This window comes from Falco naumanni, chromosome 7, assembly GCF_017639655.2.
Source record: "Falco naumanni isolate bFalNau1 chromosome 7, bFalNau1.pat, whole genome shotgun sequence".
NCBI classification, from domain to species: domain Eukaryota; kingdom Metazoa; phylum Chordata; class Aves; order Falconiformes; family Falconidae; genus Falco; species Falco naumanni.
The window spans coordinates 3111202-3127396 of record NC_054060.1 but is presented as its reverse complement, the minus strand read 5'-3'; the positions used below and the strand labels follow the sequence as shown (position 1 = coordinate 3127396).

Here is a 16195-nt window from a genome sequence, read left to right as displayed (position 1 = left end):
GCCGCCGCAGAGCCCCACGGGATGGGAGAGGCGACGGGCGCTGCCCGGGACCCGTCGCCCGGGCTTCCCCGGTGCACTGGGCAGCGGCCGCCCGGCACACTCGCGCCTCCTGCCCGGGTCCCGCGGGGCGGGGGGCAGCCGGCGCGGTGCGGTTGCCGTGGTAACGCGGGACCCGGTGGCGCTGCCGGTACCCGGCGCTGGGCCCGCGCCCCACGTGCGCGCGGCACGCCCGGCCGCGCAGCCTTCCCCGCCGCCGCCGCTAGGGGTCGCCACGCCGCACCCGCCTGAGGCCCGGCCGGCCCGCCCCCCTCCCCGCCGATTGGACCGCTGCGCCCGTCAGCAGGCTGTGATTGGCCGGCGGCAGCGCCGGCGGCGCAGGATGCGCTCGGAGGCCGCAGGTGAGCGGGAGGGAAATGGCGGCGCCCGGCGTGGCGCCCCCTGCTGCCGCCGCCGGGGTGTCGGGGCGTCCCCGGTGCGCCGGGCCCGAGACTGAACCCCGGGTCGGGGCGGGGAGGGGAAGCGAAGGGAGTGGGAGGGGGCATGACACACAGGACAGCGGGCCGCGCCGCTCTTGGGCCCGGTCGTCGTCGACTGTCGGGGAGCGCCGGGTAGGTGGCAGCGGCGGCCACTGGTGAGGCGCGGCCCAGTTCCCCGCCGCGGGCCTGCCGCCCCGCAGCCCCCCTGCCGCGGGCCTGCCGCGGCCAGCCCGGCCCGGCCGCTCTCCGCGCCCCCCGCCCGGGTCCCTGGGGCCAGAGCGCTCGGCCTCCCCCGCCGCGGCCTGCCCTGCCGGCTCGGCAGGGGGCGCGGCGGGCGCTGCACGGGGGCGCGGGTGTGGCGGCGGGGGGGGGGCCCGGCCCGGCCAGGCACGGGCGAGCGGAGCCCGCACCCTCCCGGCCGCGGCGGGCTCTCTCGGGGAGCGGGGGCCTGTGGGTCCCCGTCGGGGCCTAGCGGCGCAGCGGTGGCCTGCCGGGGTCTCGGCTGTTCCCTTCGGGCGGGCCCGGGCCCGGCGGGCTGGGCTGTGTCTGCCTCGCCCCCGGCCTGAGGGAAGGGGCGAGCCGCGGCCCTTCGCTCGTTAATAAACCCTCATTAACGGTTACAGTCCCAGGGACATTCTGATGCTGCCGGGTTTCACACTTCACCTGTGTGTGTCATGAGAGTCATTTAAAAATCTCATTAAAAACTGTCTCCAAAGGTGAGGATTGACCTTACTGCTGCGGTTGCTATGTGAGCAGCAGAAGGCTTGCTCAGGTGTAGAAGCGATAAGCCGAGAGGTTTTTTTTTACTAAATTTGCAAATGGCATTGTCTGGCAGAAACGGCTCCTGCTTGGGAGACATTTCGTGTTTGCGCCCTGGCTGTGCGCTGGGTTTGAAGATGTCGATAGATCGGGAGTTACCGAAAGTGCTGCTGGAGCGCTGGGAAGCTTGCCTTCAGCTGCCTGGCTGTGAACGCGTTGGACTTCTGCGTTAACAGAACACAGAGAGCTTTCTTTGATACGCCACAGCGAAATAGCTTTTAATTATTAACTCCGGAATAGGTGTTCTTTTTCTCCTGAAGCAATTAAGTGTCTACGATAAGAGTACAGCTTTCACCTTTTGTATGTAAGTATGTAATTAACCTTAATACAAATAGCCCTTGTGACAAGGGGAGTAACTCTTTGGGCAAAGGTACTTCCCTGATCAAGGCCTAAGCTTTCAGGGTTGGGTTTTTTTTGTTTAGTTTTAGTGCCCACAGCAGTTTCAGGTAGTTCAACAAGACGTTGCCGGCATTAATATTTTAAAATGCCAGCTACGTGTATTCTTCAAGGTTGCAATCCTGCAGATACTTGACCTGGCTTAAATCAGGCTGTGGGTCTGTAATCGTCCTTGCAGCCTGCCTGCATGCAGCTCCTTGGACCTCCCACCTAGTGCTGCCTGGGTGCGCAGACCTGGTCTCCACTCCCAGAGCTGCCTCTTCTACCGCCTGTGGCTGCTGCCACCAGCGATAGGATCAGCCTTGTTGGGTTGCTGCAGTCCTTGGCCCTTCAGCCCTCCACCGCAGGGACTGCGCTTTCAAATCATGCACCATGCAGGCTGTGTTTAAAAAACAAAAGGGAACAAAACCCCCACACCCACACCTACACTTTTGGTGGTTGATGCTACACTGAGAACAAAGTTAATACAAGACCTGATCATAACCTTCTTCTTTCTTAAATTTCTGGTACCTCAGGATACAGTGACACAAAGAATAAGTCTCTTTAGTCTGTGAGCATTCTTACCTGAACAGCACCAGAATGATCTGCCGGGGAACTGGAAAACAACCTACTATCCCATTTGCTATCACTAATATAGGGAGCTGAATTAGTCCCAGGACATTTAAGAGACAAGGTGCACATTTCTGTTTCAGGTTGTGTGTCAGCAGCTTTTTATTGCCATTAGGTGATTATGGTAAACTCTGTTATGATTGCGTACCGGATCATCACTGCCCTTCTTGGAAGAGAGTGCAAGAATGCCTTTAGCTGTAGTGGCTGCTCTGTACTTCCTTCTGTATTGTGATGAGACTAGCAAGCCTGAATATGCCATACTCAAAGCCAGAACCATCTTTACCTTTCTTGCATGCATGCCAGAGCTGTGTTAATGCTTTTGTTTCTCTTGGACGATACAGCCAGTGGCATTAACTCGGTGCTTAAATTTTCTTGCTGTGATTAGCAAAAGGTGAGACCTGCAGCACTCTCAGCAAGTGGAGACTGGTCGGAATGTATGACCTGTGGGAGCAGTTAGCTCAGGAGGCGGTGAGAATGATGCAGAACCATCAGTATCGCATGCTGTCAGTGCCTCACATAGCTCCAGGCTGGAAGAAAAGCAGTAATGGTGTGGTGGTGGTGAGGGCTGCGTGCTGCACAGGAACCTTGCTGGTACCATTTCTGTGAGGGAAGGTGCCACCCTCCTGGCATCATGAACTCTTTGAAAGCCTAGCACTAGGGCTGATTCAGTCATGTTGGCAAAACCTCCTGTTATTAGCCTTTGATACCGGAATATAGAGCTGCACTTCCTGTTTCCCTTTAAAAGCAACAGTCTGTCTGAGTTTTAGATGCCTTAGTTTTATGCCTGTAGCTAAAACTTCTGTTTCATCGAGAGTCTGTAGTCTTTCTTGGTATAAATCTAGTCAGATGAGGGATCTACTTTAAAGAGAAACTTGAAAAAGGTTTTGGTTATACTCTCTTCTTTTCCCCACACCAGAAACAAGCTGAGATCCTGAGGCTTTCCCTGTTAACCCTAAGGGCATGCCTGATGCATCAGTGGCTGTTGGCTTCAGTGAGGCTCTAGTTTTTCTACCTGGTTTGAATATGGCATGTCTTGGCCTCTAGAAATAGCTACAGAGCAAGGCAGAGGCTTTTTTTCTGGGGTAGGAGCAGGGATGTAGAGAGCTCATTGCTTACTTCTTAGGGCAAAGGTTTTCCTGCTGCTTGATCTGTTTTTTTTCCAGGAGGGAGGGGAGAGTAAGGGATTGGAGGAAACAACCCTCCTCCTATTCTTGCATGGTTTACTTCATTAAATCATCAGCCATCAAGCTGATAGTGTACTTGCTAAGGTCTTGGTCTGCACTGGTGTGCTGAGGCAGCAGGGCGCAGGAATGAAAATGATTCCTGAGCGTGTCAGGAATCCCACTCTTGTCATCCTGTGGAAATAGTAGGACTGTATGGAGCACACAGTAGCATGCCGGTATAGCCTGGTCTGCCAGCACTGTTGCTCCCACCAGTGGAGAGCACTGATGGTGAAATTACAGCTTTAACTCTTGCTGATTGGAACACTTTTCTGGGCTGGGTGTGCCCTGTGCCTCCAGGTTTGTGTGGGAGCAGGCAGCACTGGCCTTGGTGCACCAGTGGAAGACCGGTGTGAGCTGGGAGTCGGGCAGCGGAGATTGTCTGTCGAGCGGTAGGTGCAAAGCTGGGGCTTGCTGTGTCACCCCTCTGGTTTCTGGTGGGTTGGTGTCGGCTCCCCCAGTAGATCTGGCATGATAACTGATGGGCTTGCTGTCAAACCAGTGCCTGATGGCGTGGCTGCGGGACCTTGTCCCGTGTGCTTCTGCTCCAGCACTTTCTCTGAGCATTTACCTGTTACATCTCCTGTCCTTCCCAGGAGCGCCCGCAGCCTTTCTGTGTGGAGATGTGCTTTATTTTTACCTTTATTTCCAAGGTGGATTTCACGAGCAGCTGGTTTGCTCTGTTTCTTTTGCCTGTTCCCACCCTGCTCGAATGGATTAAGGCAATCTCCCTCAGTTGTTCTTGGTGATGGGATTCTCATGGTGAAACGGTGCTGGTGGCAGGCTGGTGGCATTGGGAGTGCTCCTCTGCTCTGTGAAGAATTGCTGCCAGAGGACTGGGAACTGACAGCTGTATGTGGCGGGACAGTCTCCTACGGTGTACTGGCTGTAAGGGAAAGCATGCTTAAAAGAGGAGGAAATACAGTAACTCGGTCTGGGGAGTGCTGGAAATCATGTGAGAGCATGAGAAGCAGCGGTAGACAGTGTCTCGTGTCCATTTTTAGGAAGTACTTAACATGAGGTGTTCACAACGTCCTCTTGTCAAGGTTGCGCTTGCTTATGTGGGAGGAATGCTTTTGCCCACTTCTTAGTGGGGGAAAACATGGCAAAGGGCAGTCACTTGACATTTATGTATGTGCAGCTATGGTTAGAGGTAAACAGCTGTGTCCTTGGTGTGTCCAGGTCACGCATACTGTGCATTCAAACTCTGTCACTTCTATGGCAGACAGTGCTGCTATCGTAGGTGACAGCGCAAGACACGCTCCTTCCCTGGCGTTTATAAAAGCAGAGCTTGTATCTTGACAATTGGCTTCCGTGGTCACAGAGTAAATCGGAGCCAGCTTGCAAACCCAGAAGCCTTGACCTGCAACCCAGACTGTTACTGATGTTACTCTGTGTCCTCTTTCCTTGCCAAAGAGTTGTCACTTTTTCCTTTACCCTCTTCCCTGCAAACTCATGCACCTCTCAATCTGGTCTCTCTGTTACTGTAGGTCTTCACGGGCTGAAAGGATGAAAATAGGCGATTGGAAAGTCACTGTCACTGTCCTAAGCTTCATTCTAACTTCTGGAGTCCCGGTTGATGCCTTTGGGTGTATGAGCCTTTGAGAGTGTCCACTGTCCCCCTCCATGATTTAGACAGCGGCGTGGAGCATGCATCATTGTAAGGTTTTACATGATTTCAGCGCTGGTGGTTCCCAGTTGGTGCAAAGAGGTTAATTGCACAATGGAGCTGCCTATCTAAAATGATTGTGTGTCCAGATCCCCTCCTACCCCGAGGGTCTCTTCTGACTCCCTCTTTTTGTGCTGGGCAGCACTGTCTGTGCCAGATCAGTCCCTGCCCTCCCCACCATCACCTGCTTCCATGCAGCCAGCCCCTGGCTCGCCCTGCAATCTGACCTTCTCTGTCCCTTCTTGCATGCTGTGATTCCAGAGCGGGATGGTCGGCCACCGAAGCTGCAATGTCGTCCCTGACGACCTCCAGTGAGGGAGACAACTCCACTCCCAGGTTTGTTGTTGGTTCCAGGGATGATGAGACAGACTTTCTGGGATCAAACATGAAGACAGACGAAACTGATTTCTTTGAAGATGATGAAGAGGAGGAGTCGGTAAGGATGTCCTGGCGTTCTGGGTTGGAGCATCTGTGCAGAATTCCTGGGTCTCAGCTGGGGTTTGTGCGGTTGCTGCTGAGGCTGCAGGCAGTTGGGATTTCAGGGGACATGACACCAGGCTGTGGGGCACAACCATGGGGAATGGCACTGTCATTTCTGATGGGGTGTATTGCATTATCATACTGCCTTACTCGTGGCCTCATGCTGCAGTAAGTCCTGGCCTTTCCGCTTGCCAGTCTTTTTCAGGTACAATAGCAGAGTTCCTTGTCCTAGCAACTTAACCCTGGCACTTCTGTAAACCTGTCTCACCAGGGAAATTTTTGAGGAAAACTCTGGGAACTGTGAAAAGGGCAGACGTGTATCTGCAGAAAGGAAGCATTTGTTCTTTTCTGCAACCTCCAGGAACAGGGTGCAGAAAGGAGAACGATCTCCAGCTCCTGACTGCTTTTGGCCCCTATTCAGTGTTCTTTTAAATGTTACATTTGTTGTTCTGTGCATGGGACTTGGATGCAGCAGGGACATTGCTGCTGGCTGGGACCATACGCCAGTGCAACCGTCGTTTCCGTTGCCGCTCTGCAAGTGGGTTGTTGACCTAGGAGCCCACAGGGGCTTCCTTCAAACCCACGCAGTGTTGTGTACTTTGGTGCTTGGTGAGGAGCTATTTATCAGGTGTAGTGAAGGATTTGGAAACCCTTTCACTTCTCAGATGTTGTTTTTGCCATGGAGCCTTGGCTTTGCAAGTCGTGCAGTAACTTCTAAAGTCTCGGCTTATGCTTTGAAGCTGCAATTGTTTGTGCTGGGTAGCCCGAAGTCCTGTGTGTGTCACTTCAGATGATCTCACTGCGTTTAATCTTGCTTGGGCCAGAATTAATCTGTCAGGAAAACATCCAGTCTGGGGTTTCTAGATGGTGGAGAAAAGTCCACCACGGACCTCAGACTGTTCCTCTGTTATGGTTAGCAATGCTTTTTGAATGCACACCTTCTCTCTTGACCTACTCAACCTCATCCCACTGGACCTTGTTGTACCTTTGGCAGATATATGGAAGAGCACTTGGTGGTTTTTCTTTTCTACTTACAGCTACTTACTGTTACAATCTCCCCTTCGTTTTCTCTCAGATAAGACAAACAGACTGAGCTCCTAGACTTTTTTTGCTATAAAACATTTGCGGCTGTTCTCTGAGCCTGCCTAAGTCCATCAACTGTCTTGGTGAGTTATGGGCCAGAGAACATGGTGTGGGATTCCAGTCCCAGCTGCTTGTTCAGGTGTCAGATATTTATTTCTGACCTTAGCATTAGTGCCCAGTAAAAAGAGGAGGTACGTACTACCTGGCAAAGAAGCGGTTGTTTTGGGCTGCTCCTTAATGATGTCCTCCAGTGGACGTTGCTGGGAACTGGGAGCGTTTATGGGTTCATGTCTAGCAAGAGCTGTGAGTGCATAACGTTGGAAGAAAATCCCTTGTTTGTTCCACATTGCTGCATTTCTACACTGTTGTAGTTTGAAGTCCGTGAAGTAGCTGATCCTGTACTAAACTGATCCCTGTCTTCCCTTAGCCACCTGAGCGGCAGATTGTGGTTGGAATCTGTGCCATGACCAAAAAGTCCAAGTCAAAGCCCATGACACAGATTCTGGAGCGTCTGTGCAAGTTTGAGTATATCACAGTGGTGATTATGGGGGAAGATGTTATTCTGAACGAACCGGTGGAGAACTGGCCTTCGTGTGACTGCCTCATATCATTCCACTCCAAAGGTAAAAAGGCTGCAGCAGGTCGTAGCCTACTCGAGATCTGGGCAAGGGAGCTTCCACTCATTCTTTCCCCCCTCCCCTCCTCCTGTATTTCAGGATTCCCCCTGGATAAAGCGGTCGCTTATGCCAAGCTGTGCAAGCCATTTCTGATTAATGACCTTGACATGCAGTATTACATCCAGGACAGGTAGGTGTCTGTGATCCGCTAAAGCCCCTTCCCTCTTCCTGGGTCTGATTTGTCTTCCTGGCCACAAGCAAATGAGTGAGCTGGGGAGGAAGGGGACCATAGCAGTGGCTTTTTAGGGGTTGTTTCTCCAAAACAAGGGGAATAGACAATGGGGTAAAACCATTGAGACTCGGCATGTTTTATTTTCTGGTGCAAGTGCCTTGTAAGGAATGGTGAGATGAAGTAGGAAGTGGAAGAGGTCTCACAGAATGAGACTGCCACAATGGAAGCAAAAAGACTAGTCTCTGAGTAGAGAGCCAGGTAGCGGGATGGGGTTCTGGGGCAGAAATTGGGAGCAAGGCCAGGTCAGATTCAGGTATGTGACCAACCTATGTTGGCCAGACGCTTCAAGAGGCTTCTCAGTTGGCTTTTGGTAGAGGCCACCTGCAGCCATGTCCTCAGTGCATAGAGCCAGACTGGTTTGGCTCTGTATGGGTAGGGCTCGTACCAGACCCCAGACCTCTGCCATGCCTTGGGTTGTGAGCGGCGTCCCTGTGGGTGCTGACAGGCACCCTGAGGTGTAACTGTAGTGAAAAACAGCCATTTCCTCACTGACACAGGGTGAAAAGAGGCTCTGTTTCATCTGCCTGGCCTGGGTGTTGGGTAGCTTGGGCACCCTTTGAGAGGGCAGATCTGGGTAGGTGGCAGGTGCTGGGTGTGTTGCTGTGGATTGGGCATCTGCTAGTAAATAAGCATCTATATTTATGCCAGGTAGAGATTTACTCTGGGACATCTCTGTCGGGAGTAGGACCGAGGCGTGCCCTATAGCCTGTAGGTCTTATCGGGGGAGCATGTGCTGAGAAGTATTTGTACTCTGTCTTTGAAGCTTTTTTGTGTTCATTTTACTTTGTTCATCAGTGGGAGTGAAGCCTTCCCTTTGGCATGTACTGAGGACCTTCTAGACTCTTCTGACACTGTTTCTGTCCTCTACAGGCGTGAAGTGTATCGGATCCTTCAAGAAGAGGGAATTGACTTGCCCCGCTATGCTGTGCTCAATCGAGACCCTGACAGACCAGAAGGTCAGTGCGCAGGCTCTACTGAAAGCTGTTTTCACATACTTAAGATACTCTGCAGAGAACAGGTACTGATAATCAGCTTGAAGAGGCCTGATTCACAAGCCTGTTGTTTTTTGCAGACAAAGGTCTCAACAGCAAAACTGGCTGACTGACCAGGACTGAAGGGCTTCAGCTCTGCCCTAGAGCTGTCTCACTCACCCTTTCCTAACATGCTGCTGCTGTGCTTTATCTTCAGAGTGCAACTTGGTGGAAGGAGAGGACCACGTGGAGGTAAATGGAGCTGTTTTCCCAAAGCCATTTGTAGAGAAGCCAGTCAGTGCTGAAGACCATAATGTGTATATTTACTACCCGACGTCAGCAGGTGGGGGCAGCCAGCGGCTCTTTCGGAAGGTGAGGCGGACACCAGTTTTGGTGTTGGAACCAACAGATCTGTGGCTCTGAGACCCTCGTGGCTTCAGGAGGGAGCGTTGGGGCAGTTGAAGGAGAAAGGAAGATTTTGTGTTGGGGAAATCTGGACCTTCTTAGAACTTCTAGTTCAATCCCATCTACCTGGGAATTGCAGAAGGGCATAGTTTGGTGGTAGTGCTGACTTCTCCTTCCCCAACCTCTATTTGACTTGTGTCCCGTGTCATGGAGACAGTCATGGAGAACGGTGTCCCTTACTGAATTGCATGTTGTTTTTTTCCAAGTCACTTCCTCAGTTTATCAAGATGATTTTTTTTTTTTTTTCAAACTTGTGTTCCTGTCCTCTAACATCAGCTGTTGCCCTTCTCAGCTTAGCGTAGCTTGCAAATTTGATAAATGCAGTATTTATTCCTATATTCCACAGGTAATCTGCCCTTATGCATTTCTTTCACTTTGCCAGTGAACAGTTAATAGCTGTGATATATCTTTTTTTTCCTATCAGTTATGCATCTGTCATTAATAATATTAAAAAGATTAACATTTTAGGTAACATATAGGCCTGCCATATGAGGTTGTATCCGAAGCCTTATCAAAAATGAAAACATCATCCTCTGTCCATAAGATCAGCCAGCTGTCTTAGGAGGAAGTTAAATTGGTCTGATTATTACCTGTCATCCTTTATTTTCATTTGGTTTTTAGCTAGGCTCCTTACTTTCTAGGTCTTTATCCACTATTTTTTGTTCCATGTCCTTGTAGTGATTGGAGTCAACCTAACGGTCTATAATAAACTTTTCTCCTCTTTAAAGCCTGGAAAAGAACGTATCTACTATCTGCATTTTGGAGTCTCTTTTGTCCTCCATAAATAAGTGTGCTGTAATAGCTGGAGGTTCTGAGAGATGCTCCGCTAATTCTCTACATACAGGATGAAACTTAGGATTTTTGTTCTTCCCTCTAAGAAAAGAAGCCCCCATGCTCTTGCTTGAGGTGTTTGTTCTGTGCTTTCAGATTGGCAGCCGGAGCAGCGTGTACTCACCAGAGAGCAGTGTGAGGAAGACAGGCTCATACATTTATGAGGAGTTCATGCCTACAGATGGCACTGATGTAAAGGTAAGGAAAAGCCTGGGATAGCTTTTCCCTTGTGCAGACCCAGGATAGCTGAAGGTTGGGCAGTCCTGCTTAGTCCTACTTAGGTTCTGGAGTATTCGTTTAAGCTGTGACGTGCTGACTGAGCAGCTCAGATCCCAAGGTGGGGAGCGGATGTTCTGTAGGTCATAACAGGACAAATGCATGAGACCGTCTGATCTTCTCTCCGTGTCTGCAGCAGAAGTACCTTCTGGAAGCTCCAGTTAGTCTAGGTGGTTGTATCAGGTGTAACTATTTTTCTTCCCAGGTGTACACTGTTGGGCCAGACTATGCCCATGCTGAGGCTCGCAAATCCCCTGCTTTGGATGGGAAGGTTGAACGGGACAGCGAAGGGAAAGAAATCCGTTACCCAGTCATGCTGACTGCCATGGAGAAACTAGTTGCCCGGAAAGTCTGTGTAGCCTTTAAGGTCTGTGTTTTCTCTCCTATGCAAGCAAAATACTCCATGAATGTCCGATTTAAATCTTGGTCAGTGTTAAAGCTTGAGCTCTGTTACCCCGATGTGTCTCTGGTGTGGCAGTCTTCTGCACCTGGTGCCAGTTGCTGTCTCTGCTGGCCTGTGCAGCTTGTCCTGCCGGCCGTGGCAGTTTGCTGGTCAGAGGTGAGCGGGAAGGCAAGAGGGCCTGCAGCAAATGCCGTTTGTGCTGCCAGGTGGCTGGTGTCCAATGTACAGCTGAGTATTTAATATCAGATTCTGAGCATGCAGCTGTCTGTCTGACCTGTGCTCACCACGCCCTTACTGTTTCCTAGTTGTGTTTGTGTGGAAACTTGGTTTTCTGAAAAAAAAACCCAAACCCAACTCAGACCTGATTTTTATTTTTTTTATCTGACTTTAGTGCATATTTGTGTTCTGTTTTACAGGATGGTAGAGTGAGTGTATGATCTAGGTACGCTTACGTGACATGGTCAATGATGTCAGCAGAAGAAGCACTTGGCTACTTGTTCCTGCCCTCACTGCAATCTGCAGCCTCTGCAGTTGTGCTGATACAGCTGTGGGCTTGTTTTACCTTGTAGCCTTTTACACATAGTGATGGGTATCTTTGCCTGCACCGCTTACTGTCTGTACCTGTCAGTCTGGTTCAAAATGGTTGGGTTTAGAGGCAAGAGCAGGAGAGCCAGGAGCTGCTCTGTCTTAAGCCTTTAGGGCTCTGGCAGGTGGGGCTGCCCTGACAGCTTAGTACGGGGGCTTATCTGTTGGGATACAGCTGTGAGGGTGTTAAATGGCCTCTAAAGGGCCTGTTACTGCTGGCTAGTGGCTGTATTTTTGCACTGCTTCAAGGCTGGTGAGGTAGGTGTGGAGCAGAGGACAGCTGCAGCACCAGTGGAGCTGACCTGGGCAGTGTATGATGGCTGGGTCTGTGTGTGTGCCTGGCTTGGCTGGGCAGTGGCTGTCCCTTTGCTGCTGTCCCTCACAGCCAGCCTGAGTCCTGTGTCCTCTGCTTCCTCTTGCAGCAAACGGTGTGTGGGTTTGACCTCCTGCGAGCCAACGGCCACTCTTTTGTTTGTGACGTGAACGGCTTCAGTTTTGTGAAGAACTCTATGAAGTATTATGATGACTGTGCCAAAATCCTCGGGTATGTAAAATTCAAGTTCTGACAGCGGGTCAGGTAACTCATAGCATAGTAAAATGAATGTGGAGTCCTGATCTCTATGTCAGAGAAGTCTGCAGGTGGTTCGTGTGGGGATGTTTATTGAGCAGAGGAAGGCTTGGCTCTGGGAGGAATGGGTTATTTATTTTTAGCCCCTGGAGCTCCTGCCTGCATTGGCATTAGATGCCTTCATCTACAGCTAGATGTATCTTACAGGACTTTTAATTGAATGCTAAGCCCAGCTGCAGTGTTGGTGATGTAATTGGTGTCCCTTTGGGGTGCCCTAACTAGCCGGTGGTGTGATAGATGTCTCTGCGAGGAAGGTGAGGAGAAGTTCTGTGGCTGTCTTCAAATCTTTCAGCTGGGCCACTAAGGAGGAGGTGGAGAACCAAGGGAATGGAATTTCTTGTGAGTTTTGTACTCTTGAGTTTTGGATTCTAATTTCTTCCAGAAATATCATCATGCGGGAATTGGCTCCGCAGTTTCATATTCCCTGGTCCATCCCAACAGAGGCAGAAGACATTCCCATTGTCCCCACAACTTCAGGCACCATGTGAGTACCTGCTGTCTTCTCAAAAGAGTGCCAGTGATGGCTACATGAAAGACAAAGTGCAAACCCTGTCCAAGGGACAGACACCACCCAGCAGCACGGTGTTCTCCAGCTGCTGTGTGGGTTGCAACCCTGAAAGGCCTGTGGAAAGGCTTAGCCGTGCACATGGAAGGGGTGACAGATGGTAGATTAGTTGCAGGTTTGATCAATGCAGGTGAGCAGTCATTGAAGGAATTGCCAAAATTGCTCCCATGGCTTTCAGAAGGCCCAAATTCTTGATCAGCACAGAAAACAGATGAGGGCACTGCTGCAGCTGGTTCACGGTTCAGTACTCTGCTACTCATAGAAAATGCAAAAAAAAATTAAATGGGTGGAAAACAGCTGAAGTATTCACATTACCTGTACGCTTGACAGACCCTCATTTGATACTGTTGGCTTTACTAGTTTTCCACCACATAAAGCTAAAAGACCAAAGGCAAAACTTTCTTTGCAATCCTCAGCACACCTGCACGCTTGTATGAAGTGAACACAGTAGGTGCTACAGAAAAGACAGATTCAGAGTATGTATTCATCCTTCCTTTACCGTGTGATCGTTTGGAAAAAGTTGGCAAACACAAAACACTGCACACCTGGCAGGATTGCTGGCTTTAACAATACCTTGTGACAATGAGGCTGCCGAGAGTCGATCCCTGTTTCTCTGGGATCCTATAAGAAATAGTTGGATATTATAGTATCTGAAAAAGCAAACTCATGTAGCCCTTCTGAAATTAGCCAGCCTAACTACTGGTTGCTGCCGGTGTCTGATCGCTGTGGGATCTTTTTACATACATCTCTTATTGTTCGTTCAGCGACAGGATCCCAGCTGTATAACAATTCTTCTGGTTTTTTGTTTTGGTTTTTTTTTTTTTTTTTTTTTTTTCCCCTGGGTCTTTCTAATTGGTCCTATGAGCATTGCACAAGTTGAGCAGGAGAACAAGCTTGGAACAATTCAAAGTGCTGTTTCTGTAGATTCTGTAACATCCAGCCTTGTCCTTTCCAAGATGTGGTCCTGCCTGTCATATTATGGTTCTGTGGTGCTTTTCCCTGATAGGAAACCAGATGACCTGGCAGGATCTGGAGTGCTTTGATCGCTTTTACAGCCTTGGCACTTATGCTTGGTTTAGTCTGGGAGAAGTTCTGCCACCACTGAGGAAAGCAGCTGCCAAAAGGATGGAACAGAAAGAACAATGGGAAGCTACTTTCTGGTGGGACTTCTGGAGTGCAGGGGCACATTTGTCAGGTGAATCTTGTGTTTTCCCAGGATGGAGCTTCGTTGTGTTATTGCAGTCATCCGGCATGGAGATCGCACCCCGAAGCAGAAGATGAAGATGGAAGTTAAGCATCCCCGGTAAGAGTCAAGGCGAGAAGATGCTGTGCTGCTGGGAAGTGAGGCAGGCCTGTTCTCTGAAGCAAGAGGAGGAGCAGAAGGGCTGGGTGCACGGGAGGCAGTGCTTTTTCCTGGCTGCATTCAAGCAAATGCTTTCTGCCCAGCTGAGGGAGCCCCCTTTCTCCATAAAGATCCTCATGTCCTCTGTGTGAAGCCTGGAAGAAAGTATGAAAGTCTGCTAGGTGCTGCAGAGGGAAATGCCCCACTGAATGGGAAGCTAGTGGCTGCTTCCTTTTTGTACCTGTGGCTGGAAACACTTGTTTTTTTCATAGTTTCTGAAGCACAGGAAGGAGCCAGGGGGCCTTCTCGTTCTCTCTGAAGAACAGAGCATGAATGCATACATAGGGATGACAGTCCTTGTAGCACTGAAAGAGCAGAAAATGGATCAGTATTCTTTGTTGTCTGTTCAGGTTCTTTGAGTTATTTGAGAAATACGACGGCTACAAAACAGGGAAGTTGAAGCTGAAGAAGCCAGAGCAGCTACAGGTAAGGAGAGTCCTCTCTGGGATTACTGTGTGGGACGTGCAGGTAATGTGGATCAGTGTGAGGCAATTTTTTGGGGGGTGGAAACCCTTAAAAGAGCAACAGTCTGTTGCACAAATGCTCCCTTTCTCTTTCCCCACCCCATACGTTCTCAGCTGGGTGATAGTATGAGAGCAGAATGGAAACTGTTCCTGGCTGATGTGAAGCCTGTAGGATGGGGATGACCTGCTGCAGCTTGCCCATCTGTTGTGGTTGCCTCTGGTGAAAGATGGGTCCAGGCTAGGGAGCGGGGCAGGTGGAGGCACCCGCGTGGTTCTGAACGGGGCTGGAGCACAGGGTGGGGATGAAGCAAACTGCAATGTGAAAGTTTGTCCTGCCTGAGCCGTGTCTTATGAAATGACATGTCTCTGGCAAGTGTCTGCGTGGACCTGGCGCTGGGTGAAGCCATCTGAAGGCTTTGCAAGAGTACAGTGGTGAGTCTGAGGCAGGATTGTGGGATGCCTGAGACTGTCTGCTCTCCAACAGGAAGTGCTGGACATTGCACGGCAGCTTGTGGTGGACCTGGGAACCCAGAGTGACTGTGAGATTGAGGAGAGGAAATCCAAACTGGAACAGCTGAAGAGCGTCTTGGAGATGTAAGGGTTCATATCTTGGGGCACCATGAGTTTGTCTCAGAGCTGTGGGTCAGCATGCAATGTAGAAACAAGCTGTGCTGCTGATGTCCTGCCCAGCTGGCTCCTCAGAGGTCCCCCCCATCCCCTGTTAGCAGCTGTACATGAAAGGTGCCATGCTCTTAATGTTTTTCTCCTTGGCATCCAAACCACTGCTGATTCTTGTTCCAGCTGTGTCTGGTGTTTGGCTAAACAAATAGGGACAAAACTGAGCTTCCTTTGCTGCAGGAGAGGAACTGGAATCCTGGAGGGACCACACTGATATGAAGGAAGTGTTTTGATAAATTTGGAACAAATCTTATTTTAAATAAGGTTGTCCTGGTGCCAAAAGCTTAATAACAAGGAGTTTGGAAAACATGAAAAGATGTTTGTGTCCTCTTAGGTTTTGTGCAGCCAAAATAAAAGACAGTATGGTGATGTTGGCATCTTAGAAACAAAAGAAGGGCTTCTCTCAGAGCTATAGCTCACTGTGGCACATGCAGGCAGTGTCTGCGTTCAAGCCATGTCTGCGGAGCACAGAGGATGAACGTTTGCTATGATGTCTTGCCCTGCTCATTCTGCTCAATAGAGATGTGGTTATCCTCAGAGTGGCTATTGTTTTTTTTCTGTGGTCTCATCAGTTCACTTGTTAAAGATGTAGACAGAAATTAACTAAGGTTGATTAAAACCCTGGTGAGGTATGGCAGCACAGAGTGCTGTCAGCTGAAGTGCAGGCAAGTAAATGGATCTTTGAATTTCATTTGGAGGAGTTGTTTGGCTTTTTTTGAGGGTATGTGCTGGGTCACAGGTAGATGGCAAAAATGTTCATGTCCTGTGGCAATTGGTGTTGCAGCAGAAAGTCTCTTACCTGTGCTGTATTTTTGCTGTGTGCTGCCTAGGGACCTCTGGGCAAAGGGTGAGTGGAGTTGATTTGTTTAAATTTCCGCCCCCCCTTCCCTTGTGACAGGTATGGACATTTTTCTGGCATTAACCGTAAGGTTCAGTTGACCTATCTGCCTCATGGACATCCAAAAGCTGCAAGTGAAGATGAAGGTAAAGAAATTTGATGTTGCTGCCATGATCTTCAAGCAGTGCATGCAGCTTCCTATGTATATAGGCCTCTGGATGTGCAAGCAAAATTAGTGACCCATACCTTAGCTTTGCTCACATCATATGAAGGGTTGGAGTGATGCGTAATGTAGTGGACCAATATACTCCGGATGGTGCCACAAGTGTTATGCTTCCAATTTCATGAATGTCAGCCTATACCTTCAAAAAGTGGTGTCTTAATTTCGTACTTGCTGATTTGGTTCCTGGGGATTTTGGGTCAGGCTC

General features: G+C 50.0%; 1 protein-coding gene across 9 annotated transcripts in view; it reads left to right on the top strand.

Annotated features, from left to right (window-relative positions):
- The first annotated feature begins 288 nt into the window (after positions 1-288).
- The window catches only part of PPIP5K1 (diphosphoinositol pentakisphosphate kinase 1), a 48657-nt gene continuing 32750 nt past the window's right edge, over positions 289-16195 (top strand). For 2 of the 9 annotated variants that reach the window (XM_040601054.1, XM_040601050.1), the window contains exons 1-16: positions 922-1599; positions 3821-3912; positions 5011-5180; positions 5451-5625; positions 7180-7375; positions 7469-7559; positions 8532-8617; positions 8850-9004; positions 10025-10126; positions 10410-10571; positions 11615-11736; positions 12203-12304; positions 13602-13688; positions 14138-14213; positions 14736-14845; positions 15828-15913. In XM_040601054.1, coding sequence (XP_040456988.1) covers positions 5479-5625; positions 7180-7375; positions 7469-7559; positions 8532-8617; positions 8850-9004; positions 10025-10126; positions 10410-10571; positions 11615-11736; positions 12203-12304; positions 13602-13688; positions 14138-14213; positions 14736-14845; positions 15828-15913 — 1522 coding nt within the window. In that variant the 5' untranslated portion in view covers positions 922-1599; positions 3821-3912; positions 5011-5180; positions 5451-5478. The other 7 variants (XM_040601057.1, XM_040601055.1, XM_040601056.1 and 4 more) reach the window with 7 other exon arrangements.